The following is a 12,401-nucleotide window of genomic DNA, read 5'->3' on the forward strand; positions in this document are numbered from 1 at the left end:
ACACAATTTCATTAGAGTTAAATCTAACGGTGGGGAGCTTGTCCCTATTTTTAAAAAAAAATGGGGATCCCTCCCCTTAAGCAATCTGTTCTTTTACATACCAACGATAATGTTACTATAAGCTATATTGAGGCTTTGAATCAGAATGCAATGAGTTCAAAAGGAAGACTCTATCTACTAAGAGCATGTCCACCAGAGCCAACATTGCCCAGCACCCAGTCCAAATAGCAAGCTGAGGGTCAGTCCATTTACTCCAGCCTATAAAGTTGCCTGGCACCCAGCCCAAGCCAGGCAACAGACCAACCCATTTTTGACAAACCCAAGAGTCGGCCTATTTGGCTGGCGCGTGCATGGCACTCGCACGTGGCCTCGAGTAAGGGACAAGGGGGCAGGCGCTGTCAGCCCACTTGTGCTTAAGATGCAGTCAGCGACGTGGCATGCTCAGAGCCATTGGATTTCCAATGACTAGTTTTTCTAGACTGTTGGATTTCCAACGGTAAAAAAAAAATTTAATTTTACTTTTAAACTGGACCGTACGATCATAGATCAACGATCCACGTTTCCCCCCCACAAAAAAAGGGCCCAACAGTCATATTTATAACCCTTGGCCACGTGGCAGATCCTTGGCTCCTTGGCTCTTGGATTTGAATATTTTTCAAATCCAACGGTTCAGATTAATTAACTACATTAAAATTAATTAAAAATTATAAAAAATACATAAACTTTTTTTTTTTAAATACAGTAAAATTTTAAAAAAGTTACTATTTTTTTTCTATAAATACCTAACCCTCATCTTCCACCTTACACCACATTTCAATATTTTCTACACTTTCTATACTACATTTCAATATTTTCTACATTTTAAGAGAAAAAAATGTCTTCGTGGAAGCTCATTGAAGATGTTACGTTGTGTGAATGTTGGGTTCACACTACTCATGACCCGATTACGGGTAATGAGATGGATAAGCGAGAAATGTAGAGTAAAATTACAAAAGTGTTTTGCGGTGTACATGGAAAAGACGCCAGAACTAGTCAAGGTCTTCAAGGTCGTTGGAAAAAACTCAATGCATCCTTTACTTGTTGGAAAAACGCCATCTCTCATGCTTCCGGTAACCTGCGTAGTGGGACAAGTTTAGCGGATCAGGTGACAATATTTTTATTTATTTATATGCATTCCACCCACATCAATATTTTAATTTATTTAATTTCGTATGTAATTTTTATATGCATTCCACCCGCTTCAAAATTTTAATTTATTTAATTTCTTATGTGATTTTTATTTAATTTCTTATGTCATTTTTATGTAATTTATATGCATTCCACCCGCATCAATATTTTAATTTATTTATTTATGTTACAATCGCATTTTTTAACACTATCTTATCCCATATTTTTATAGACAGTACAAGCTCAAGCATTCTACAATTCAAAGAACCAAAACAAATCATTCAACAAATGGGAATGTTGGGAAATTGTCAAAGATTGCCCTAAATACAAAATTTTGGCAACCGGTCCAGAAGTTATCATGCATGACATGGGTCTACATAGTTCACCAGAACCAGACACAGCCGAACAAGAAGCCGACACATTTCAAGACACGGAAGGGACACTTGAACAAGTGCCTGAGGCCCAATCGACTTGTCAGTCCCTCAGGCCTCAAGGTAAAAATGCATCAAAGAAAAAAGGCAGTTCTTCCAAAATTGACTACACTAAAAAAGGTAGTTCTTACAAAAATGACTACACTAAAAATGTAGCTTCATATGCAAGCATTCGCAAGACAGCCGTAATTTTTTGCTCGGGAAGAAGACCTAGAACATAAAAAGCATCATCTTTTTGCACAAAGTATGGATGATGGTTGCAAATAACACTCATGATTTTGTCGAACAAATTTCGTTGCATTCTAAAACGACGTCTAAAAACATGATCAGGGAATATGCTATTGTGAATAAAATAATCTTCCAAGAGATCTTTACCTCGTCTTTCCCTTTTTCTATCGAGGTTTGCAACACGTCTAAGTTTGGCTATTTGACCCACGGCTTCCATGACACGGCGGGAATGTGAGGCCCTCTGCCTTCTATGGTGATCATCCTCATCCTCTTCCATGAAGAAAGCCTCATCTCCACCTCCACCTCCACCTTCCTCGAGATTGGCCAATTATGCCTGTTGTGCCAACAACTTTTTCTGTTGCTCCTGCAACTGTTTATACACTCTCCTTGAAGAAGACATTGTAATAAGAACTTAAGATTTGAAAACGATGAACAAGGATTCTGAGCTAAAAAGAAGGATTGAGCTTGGTGTGAGGATGGATGTAAGGATGTAGGGTTTATATGGACAAAAAAAGAAAGGATGAGGTTCTGGACAATGCCACGTGGCACTACGTGTTTGGTTGAAAATCTTATCGAAATATTGGCTAAATTATTAGAAACCGGAAGTGACACGTGGTGCGTCAGGATTGGTTGAAAATCTTATCGGAAATCTATCCACAAAATAGTACGTTCGGATAATGACACGTGGCATGTGATTGTTTGAAAATCTTATCGAAATCTTGGCTAAATTATTGTAAAACGGAAGTGACACGTGGCGCATTAGGATTGATTGAAAATCTTAGCAGAAATCTATTCACAAAATAGTACGTTCGGATAATAACACGTGGCGTGACGAGATTGGTTAAAAATCCTATCCGAAATTAAAACTATTTTATTTTTTTATTCTTTTAGAAAAAATTTAAAAATATTTTAAATGGGCTGGGTGTCAGCGCATTTTTTTAGGGGTGGAGATGCATTAGCCTATTACTGTTCATTGAAGTTTATTACTGTTCACTGGAGTGAATAAATGGGCTAGGCACAAAGTCCCTAGGGGTTGACTTGCTCTAAAAGCAGTTTCACCGAGGAACTGATAAGCCGGCACCTAGGTTTTTCACTCCAGCCCAGTAGATAGGCTGGCACCCAGCCCAAGCTGGTCTCCAGGCCAGCCCAAAATCGATTGAGCAATCGGACAGCTTGATTGACGTCATCTCACGCTTACACCCTCAACCTCTTCCTCTGCACCAACCTTATCGCCCACTACGCCTCTTTAGGCTCCCCCTCTCACGCTTACACCCTCTTCTTCGCCATCTCCTCTGCCTCTGACGTCTTCCTCTGGAATGTCATGATCAGAGGCTTCGTTGACAATGGCCTGTATAACAAAGCCATTGCTTTGTACAGTAAAATATGGGACGTGGGTGTTAGACCCGATCATTTTACTTTCCCTTTTGTGATTAAGGCTTGTGGGTTTGCTCGTGATTGGAGGTTCATGGAGATGTGATTGAATGTGGGTATGCATTAGATGTGTTTGTAGGTAATTCACTTATTGGATTGTATGGGAAATTTGGGCAGGTTGAAACTGCACGGAAGAGGTGGAAATTTGGGCAAGTAATTCACCTAAAGCGCACCCATCCCTACCCCTGAACCAATGCATACCACTGCAACACCTCCCAGACTGCTAATACCCATCACCAACCCACCCCAAAAATTCTACCCAACAGACACAGTTCCAAATCCAAATGGGGGGAGAGAGAGAGAGAGATGCAGAGGGAGGTTGACGCGTCAGGAGTGGCAAGAGTTGGCTTTTGGGGATGATCGGAGAAACAAATTGAGGAGGATGCAGAGGGAGAGTATAGAGGGTTCCAGTGAAACCGTGGAGGTTCCAGACTTACCTTCTTTCTTTTTTTTAAATAAAATTGACTAGGCAATTTTTTGTTAGGGGTGGAGATGCATTTAGTCTATTACTGTTTATTTGAGTCTATCACTGTTCACTAAGTGGATAAATACGCTAGGTGTTGGCGTATTTTTTTAGGGGTGGAACTGTTCTAATGCAATTCAACAATTACAAGTTAAGTGACTTATTTGAGGGAACTAGGGAAACGTCACCTCAAGGTTGGAAGGATCCCAAATTTAAAAGTTTAGCTATTGAGTTTAATGCAAGAAAACTTTTACCGGTGGTATGCACGGGGTGTTTTTTTTCCGTCTCTCATCAATCAATGAGACGAAGAAAGTACATACGCCATAACCAAGCTTTTGTTGAATATCATCTAATTAACAAAAGGAACTGATGAACGCACATCATTTTTAACCTTTCGTATATTTATATTTAATTTTACTCGTTATTTTAATAATCCATTCAATCCGAACATAGTAAAAAAAATGACATGTGAGAAACTAAAAAGGCGTATGAAAATGAGAATCGCCTCCCTAATTAAATAAATCAATCAAGTATAATCATTTGCCAATAAAATAGGAAAATTGTCCAAATAATTCTTATGAAACTGGAATCATACTGCATTGCACACTTTGTAGACCCGATCCCACATTTCTCGTTTCTTGGGTTATGCTGGTCCAAGGCAGAGTAAGCTTTTCTACCAGACCCTCAAACAACAAGCTCATTGCGAATCTGCTAAAGTGACTGCTCAGTGACAATGATGAAGGGGGAATCGTCACAGTCGGAGCCGATTCCGCTGCTAACAATAAGGCCAGGGGAAGAAGGAGAAGAACCCAGAAGCAGTGGCAGAAAAAGGCAACTGCAATTGCAATTGGTCACCCCCTCACGGTCATTCAAACTTCCCGAGGGTTGGCTGGTCGAGGAAAAGCCCCGTCCCCCTAGCTCTTCCCGCCCGGGCCATACCCATATCGACAAGGTTCGATCTTTCTCTCCCTTCACTCTCTATTTCTCTCTCTAAACTGGTTCGAATTGCAAATGAATGTACAATGTATATCCTTTGCATCCATGGATCGTGGCTGGATGGATGTATGAATGTATGAATGTATGAATTTTTGTGGTTTTTTTGTAATTTGGGGTTTTTGCAGGGTTTTGACTGGCATTAAAATTCATATGCTTTCCAGCATTTATGAGATTCTGGGATGTTTTTAGTTATGGGTTTTTGGGCAATTTGCATTGCTGAGTGAAAATTTGGAAAAATTAGGGAATTGATCTTTGTCAAACTTCTATATTTTTGTACAAAATCTGGGTTTTGGTAAAAACCCAGTAATTGTTTCCCCCCCTTCTTCTGTTGTACATGTTTACTATTTCACCGCTGCCTGCTGGCGGTTGACATTTCAATTGGTACATTTTGATGATCTTATAGGAATACGCCGACAATTTGTTATGAATCGAATTTTGAATTATGAAAGTCTAACGTTCTTGCAAAGAAGCTGCCAATCTCGTCCAGAAAGCATAATGCTTGAGCGATAATAATGGTTTATGCTACACCTCCCACATTGGGTTTTTAGGCCAGCCAGAACAATGTCGTCGTCGCCATTTTGCACTTCTATGATGGATTCTATAAGTTTTTTTTAAAATTAAATTTTATGTTACAGTTATTATGATAATGGAGAATGTCCGTGCAGTTTTAGAATTTCAGTTCTCCAATAAATGAATTGTATAAATCTGCTCCTACCACTCTACTTAACTGTACTAAGTCGTTTGGTGCGGCCAGGTCTCAGACCTTTTATTTAGTTTTGCAGTATTACTATGAGCCTGGCACGGGACTGAAGTTTCGTTCACTGGCAGCTGTTCAGAGATACCTAACAGAAGGGCAAATCGAACAACATACCAGAAGATCAAAACCAGGCAATGAGTGTACTGTGAGTTCCAGGATTTACAGTTATTGATAATATTTAAACTTTCTCATCCCATTCTAAGAGAGTGGGAAGAGAAATTTAGAAACAAAGGAAACATATGTTATGCTTAGTTCTTTACCCACTTAAATCCTCTGCACTAATTATACAAAATCTCTATACCTTTGGATTCTCATCACATGGCTTAGTTGAGGGTCCATAATTGTCAAAGTGATTTGTTAAAATTTTCTTTGTTCGGTTGCTATTCATTATTATTCCAGAACTTATGCAGTTGTTCTTATATATTTGAAGATGTAATAAAATTACAGTCTAGTGGAACCGTTTGAAAAAGATAACCATGATGAAGGAGTTAAAGTAAATGAATGTTACAAGTATCTCTGGTCACTGTTACAGCAGTCCGAATTGAAGGAGAAAAGATTGTGATGCCTAAAATATAAGGGCAAAATCCTTATTGATAGTGTCAATCTGCAGGTGCTGATTACACCACGCACCAGGAGGACCAGTTCATCCTTTGTACTACCTGATGGTTGGGAAGTTGAGGAGAAGCCACGGAGCAATATTAATTATTCTGGTTATGTAGACAGGGTACTTGTTCTTTTTCATTAAAGTTTTGATGGTTTTTTCTCTTCTATGTAGTAGAAACTAGAAAGGGTTTATCCAGCCTGTACATCGGTTGAAATTGCAGGGATGCGCGTTTCTGGGTCATTTGTGCATATGCACTTTGCATATTTACATGTATATATGTTATGTTTATATTTCAAAGCTGATCGCTCTTTTGGGTCACCAACTTCACGGAAACATGTGCATTCTGCAATATAGCTACTTACATTAACTACACGTGACGGTACATGTTAGGTTTGGGACACCGCCATTTTGGTGTCCCCGTTTCATTCAAGGCTCTATAACGGATATGCTGTTTTCTTTGTTGGCATAACATTTGGCATTTGATAAACTTGTCTTGGCAGACATTTTATATGCTTAGATATGGCTTTCTTTTTATGATCCATCTGTTCTTAAAGAAAGTACACTGCACTCGAGAAACGTAAATAATTTTTTCGGGTGTTGCAGTATTATATTGAGCCAGGGACTAGAAAGCGGTTCCGTTCTTTATTATCTGTTGAGAGGTACCTAACAGAAGCAAATGAAGATGCTCCACTCAAGGCATTGATGCCTGCCAACAAGTCTAGTGTAAGTTCTTCTCCAATTACTGATCAAACAAAAGTTTATCTCCTCCATTAAACTTGACCTTGTCGAGTTTTGCTTGTGTTTCAGCTTTCGCCTGGCTCTGGCTTTCAAAAGATGAACAATTTGGGCGAGATCCTGTCCCAGAAAGTTATTTCTGGTTCTGTGAGGAGAAATCTTTCGGGCGATTATGATGCACCCTCCAATCCCAGCCCTCCAGCAAAAGTTAATTGGGTCCTCGGCGGTCCTGGCGGGAATATGTGGAACGCCTTCATGGACGACTCTAAGGTCCCGGATTCTGTAAAGCAAAAATGGTCCGAGACTTTTGTATCATCCGTCTCTGGTGAAAACGTGAGCGTGCCAAGGTTTTAAGTTATGATTGTTCATCCAAGCTCATGTAACATGATGTTTTCCCAGATCCTAACGTCTTAGAGATCTGCAGATGTATGCTATAGAGATGTGTTGTAGAATAAAGGAGCAGTTTGTACATTTCGAAGATTAAGAGAAAGACAATAGCACATTTTCTACTGAGTATTACGACATTGAAACGACAATGCCTAAACAATAAAACAATTTGGATCGTATCCTCAGAAACATACTCCGGAAAACCCGGCTTCAGCTCTATAATTTTCAGTATGAAACCATGTCACGAAAACAACTTTAAAACTGAAGGCTGCAACAGTCTTTGATACCTAACACTCATCGGAAAACAGAAGCTTTTCTCTCAGATGAACGCCGTTTATGTCAACAGTTCCACAAATCTGTTGGCGGTATTCTGAGTCATGTTTGTGAGACTGAGGCATATCGTCCTGAACCCCGTCTTCCATATCTATAACAATGTTGTGAAGCAAGCAGCAAACAAGAATGATCCTTGGCAATCTATGTTTGTCAGGTCTCCACATCACTCCTTGAATGATCCTCCACCTATCCTTCAACCTCACCAATGCTCTTTGCGCTACCTTCTGTGTAGCATAATGCCGCTTATTGAACTGAGCTTTCGGCTCTGGGAGTTCTTTCCCTTCATAGGGGATTACGAGATAGGGCAGTAAAGGAAATCCCAAGTCCCCGATTATGTATTCCCGGATATCCAATCCTGTGGAGAGTTCTAACCTTTTCCCATTCAACCTCTCACCTCTCTCACAGAGTTGATAAAAGTTTGAACTCTGAAACACCGACCAGTCCTTCATTTTTCCTGGCCATCCGGTGACTATGTCCCGAAACCTCATGTCAGGATCAACAATGGCTTGCAAGACCATGCTGTGATTCTTCTCTTGGTCGAGCCAGGCATTACTTGTGGGGTCTGAAGCAGGCAAACACATCATGATGTGGGTGGTATCAACGACACCGCAACAATTAGGAAAGCCTCGTATTTTCTGAAACTTGGATTTAACTTCTGTCATTTCTGCTTCAGTGGAAGGCCATTGCAGGTGGTGAAGTCCTCTTTCTTCCATAGCTTCAACAAAACGCCAGGTAACTTGAGACACAGTTGAGTGGTTCACCCCAAACGAATCACCAATTGTCACCAATGACTCACCAGAGCTCAATCTTCTTAAGGCTACAGCTACTTGATCGTGCAAAGACAAGGGTTTACCGCTTGTAAACACAAAATGTGCTGACTTAGCCATCATATCTTCACTCACCAGCGAACAGATGTAGTCAAAGGTTTTCCTGGAAAGCTTAAAAACTGATTCAAACTTGTCTAATACCTTGGACGGAAACTGCACACCTGCAAATAGGATGGGAAAGAAAAAAGGAATTTTACTATTCCGAACATGAAGTATTTAAATGCGACTTTAAATGCTTTTGTGGGAGTTTTAGAACATCAGAAGTAACAATGATCTCAAACATCAAGATCAAACTATTCAAGCATAAATTTTGATCCATCCTGTATGGCACAAGCACAAAATTGAATGGGAACTACGGAGCCAGTACAATCAAAACATGAAATTAATTGCATCGGTGAATTTGCTCAAAATTAGTCAACAGGACTCTGTATTACATGATATGATCGTTCAACTGTATCAAAACATGAAATTATTTTGCCCACATTTCACACCAACAATTTTATCATTCAGAATAACAATCCAATTGATCATGTTCTCAGAAGAAGACTCATAAGTTCGATCACTACTCGACCATAATTTCTTGGGGAACTGGTGAAGTCAATACAGATACAACCCAGCTCTCTACCTACCACAAGCCACAAGGGCAATTACGTAGTACAAACCACACTTCTGATGAATTACGTTCAATCTCAAATATGAGAAAAGGTAAGGATAGTGTCTTCGAGATCGGAATGAGGTTAGTGACATATGAGATTTATCAAGTTGAAGGATGTACGCTATAGGAAACTACAGATACATACATACATACATATATATATATATATTATATTGGATAATTGCTTCAAGTTTTGGTATTCCTGCCGCTATGCAATTGCAAAATCAATCTGCAGCCCCTCCAAATTAACCAACAGTTTCTGAGGTGATGTCAGAAGGAACACACAAATGATTTTGTAATATACCAAAATTAACAAAACAGTTGTTTCACGGTACCCAACTTCGAATTATTCTCTTGTGAATTTCACTAAAATTCCTGCCCCGGAACTGCATATCAAATCAAACCAGACCTAAAAGTACTAATTTTTTCTTTTAAGTTCCTTATACCACTAGGGCTGTAATCATTTTGTACCCAAGTCTCTTTACTACCAGCTCAATGCTTATCCACATCTGTAATGTTCAAACTATGACATCTGCATTTCCAAACTTAAAATATTTTGGATTACATGCGTGTTTTTCTTCGAGCAATGCTATATTGCTATTGTTCAATCATTATCAGTAAAGAACAAATGTAAAAAATATAGCTAGAATTCACAGAAATAAACTTCATCGTAAAATTCAACTGCTATTTCAAAGGTGTTGAATACTTTTTGAGTTCTTGATTGTAGAAGGACCTAGATAACCTTATCCTAGACTTGATAGAATTAATCTTATCCTTCTCGATATTCAACAAGGCAATGAAACCAGAATGTTAGGTCAAAGTCAGATTAGGGATCTTTCTTCATAGTAAATAAAAGCATTCGCAATATATCGATGCAGAAGTTGAACAAACACAAACCCAGTTAGAATCAGGCACAATTCAATTAACCAGAAGTCAATTAAACATGAAAAGCACATACATAATCAACATAAGATAACTGTTAAAAAAAGCTGAGTATAAGACAGCTTACCAGAAGTCCATTAAACATTAAAAGCACATACATAAAGCAAAAAAAGCTATCAAAATATCAAAGAAAATAATACCATTGATTCTCCTGGAGAATTCATCCCACCAATCCACAGGACCTTCCTTCTCTGATGACCCGGAACCAGAAGCATTCTCCTCACCCTTGTTGTCAGCCTTCTTTCTCTTCTTAATCCCCCTCACAGGACCCATCAGCGCACAGCCCACAACAACTAAATCGAATCAAAACCCAGAAACCCTCCAGCTCCAAACGACAGGACCAACGCAAACCCTGATACAGTTAATAAAAGAATCAAAAACCGATTTGCAATGATACAATATATGTGCCGAATAACAAGCAGAGAGGGCAAGAGAGATCAACAGACAATGAGCAAAAGCAGCAACATGCAAAAGTGCTTTTGAATAGCTGTTGCTACTCGCAGTGTGTGTTTTCAACGGATGTCATGAAACGTGCAGGAAAAATAGAGAGCTTTGATGAAATAAACAGAAGAAGCTACAGGTGATGGAAAAATCCAAACTTTGACATGTGGGGTTTGTGTTTGTTCAAGACAATGTGGCAAGACAAGTGAGAAACATGGACATTGCTGCGTTGGCTACAGATTATATATCTACATATATATATACTCACAGTATAAATACACAGTTTAGATGGAGAGAGAGAGAGAGAGGGTGTACTTTACAGAGGTTTTGTGCTTAAATTGCTTGGAGACTGCCTTCAAATTTTGACAAACGATAGGAAACCAGAAAGCAAATTTTCTCATGGGTTCAGATTTATAGTGTCGGATGAACAAATTGAGGGTCAAGTTACAACGTGGAATGACCAATATGCCATGAACTCCTAGTCGTGGCCAAATTCCTAGATTTGGTAAAAGGAGTGTAAATTCTTTTAACATGGAAAGGTGGATATTTTATACCCTCCACCACTACCCTTTTCCTTCTTTCACCCTTTTCATAACAAGACGCATAACTGCTTACGGTGAGAATACAAGTTCTTAGTTTCGACTTTTGTGGATCATAAGTTTGTAATCAAATTACTATAGATAGTTCATTATGTGGTATAGTCTAAATTCTCTTTCCATGTGTATTAAAAAATTTAAAAAAAAAAACTACACAACGAAATTATTTTCATTTAGTGAAAATATTTTTTCGACGGCGAGCTTGGTACAATAGAAAGATTGTTCTTTTGTGATTGAAAAGTCCCGGTTCGAATCGTGAAAACAACTTCTTTGCAAAGCAAGAGTAAGATTGCTTACAGTAAACCTTCTCCCCCCCCCTCCCCAACGATCCTGACAAAGCAGAGAACCTTGTTGGCTTAATGTCGCCCTTTTTAGTAAAAATATTTTTTCAACGTACATGAAAGAATGGAAATTTGGTTTAAGTCAATAAATATTTTTATACAAGCACAATCCAATGAAAATAATTCTCGTCTTCAACTAAAGTTTTATAAAAGCAATTTTCTTCTCCAACTAAGGTCAATACTACTTGCTAGAATTTCGTAGATCTCCTTAAAACCACAAAGTGTTGATTTACCCAATTTTAATATTGAAAATATTCTGACCTCGAACAAATTACGAGTCTTTTTAATCTTGCGTAGTACCAATAGTATGGCTAGCCGACTCCAATAATAATAAGTTTTATAATAATCTTTTATTGACCCATTATGTAATTTAGCCCAAATCTGAACCTCACATCTTTTATTGTGGTATCATAGAATATCTATTTAGCTTTCGTATTATTTGTTGACTATATTTTTTTCCTTCTATCTGTCACTCGTGCAATACTTCGTCCTTTGAACTCTACAATTTACATCAAAGGGACGGAAATTTTAAAAATACATACACTTATTGCATGCTATCACCAATGGAAACCAATGTAGCCATTAAGATATGTCTAGTGTTTGAAATTTCTTCGAAACGGTCGATATTTCAATTGAAATATTGGAAAAACTAGAGAAGGATAGGGAAAATATTTCACTCCTACTAGAGAAACTCTTGAATTTCAACTAAACTCGACATATTTGGTTAATATTTTCGACATAGCTATTCAATATTGACAAACTACCATATGACGCTACATAAAGTTTCATTTTAATTTTTTCACATTTTTGATCAAATTTTCATTATTCTCGTCGAAGGCAACAGCTATTGAGATCGGTATATCCAGCGATATTTTTACAAATTTACATATCGATATTTCCGCTGATACTGATAACATTAGGGGCATTCAACTGCTGAAGAATAATGAGAGGATAAATCAGCTAAAAACCGTAAACAAGCCTAACTCTTTCTTTCTCCTCTTTCTCACCTTCTCTCTCATTCTTTGTTTTGCCATTTCCCAGCATATCGATATTTCCGCTGATACTGA

General features: G+C 38.4%; 2 protein-coding genes across 4 annotated transcripts; one reads left to right on the forward strand and one right to left on the reverse strand.

Annotated features, from left to right (window-relative positions):
• Positions 1-4,151: 4,151 nt before the first annotated feature.
• Positions 4,152-7,328, forward strand: LOC103421446 (methyl-CpG-binding domain-containing protein 7-like). Of its 2 annotated transcripts, XM_008359487.4 has the most exons (5): positions 4,152-4,672; positions 5,499-5,618; positions 6,084-6,197; positions 6,681-6,800; positions 6,885-7,328. In XM_008359487.4, the coding sequence occupies exons 1-5, from the start codon at positions 4,454-4,456 to the stop codon at positions 7,164-7,166; spliced, it is 855 nt and encodes a 284-aa protein (XP_008357709.1). In that variant the 5' UTR covers positions 4,152-4,453; the 3' UTR covers positions 7,167-7,328. The 2 variants fall into 2 exon arrangements, with proteins under 2 accessions (XP_008357709.1, XP_070675004.1); XM_070818903.1 differs by lacking the exon at positions 5,499-5,618 and having other exon boundaries at positions 4,243-4,672.
• Positions 7,257-10,848, reverse strand: LOC103421457 (protein ALP1-like). Of its 2 annotated transcripts, none has more exons than XM_008359505.4 (3): positions 10,713-10,848; positions 10,097-10,308; positions 7,257-8,520 (listed from the first exon to the last, which is right to left on the reverse strand). In XM_008359505.4, the coding sequence occupies exons 2-3, from the start codon at positions 10,227-10,229 to the stop codon at positions 7,487-7,489; spliced, it is 1,167 nt and encodes a 388-aa protein (XP_008357727.1). In that variant the 5' UTR covers positions 10,230-10,308; positions 10,713-10,848; the 3' UTR covers positions 7,257-7,486. The 2 variants fall into 2 exon arrangements, with proteins under 2 accessions (XP_008357727.1, XP_008357719.1); XM_008359497.4 differs by having other exon boundaries at positions 10,403-10,728.
• Between the last annotated feature and the right edge of the window lie 1,553 nt (positions 10,849-12,401).

Source organism: Malus domestica, chromosome 03, assembly GCF_042453785.1.
Source record: "Malus domestica chromosome 03, GDT2T_hap1".
Lineage (NCBI taxonomy): Eukaryota > Viridiplantae > Streptophyta > Magnoliopsida > Rosales > Rosaceae > Malus > Malus domestica.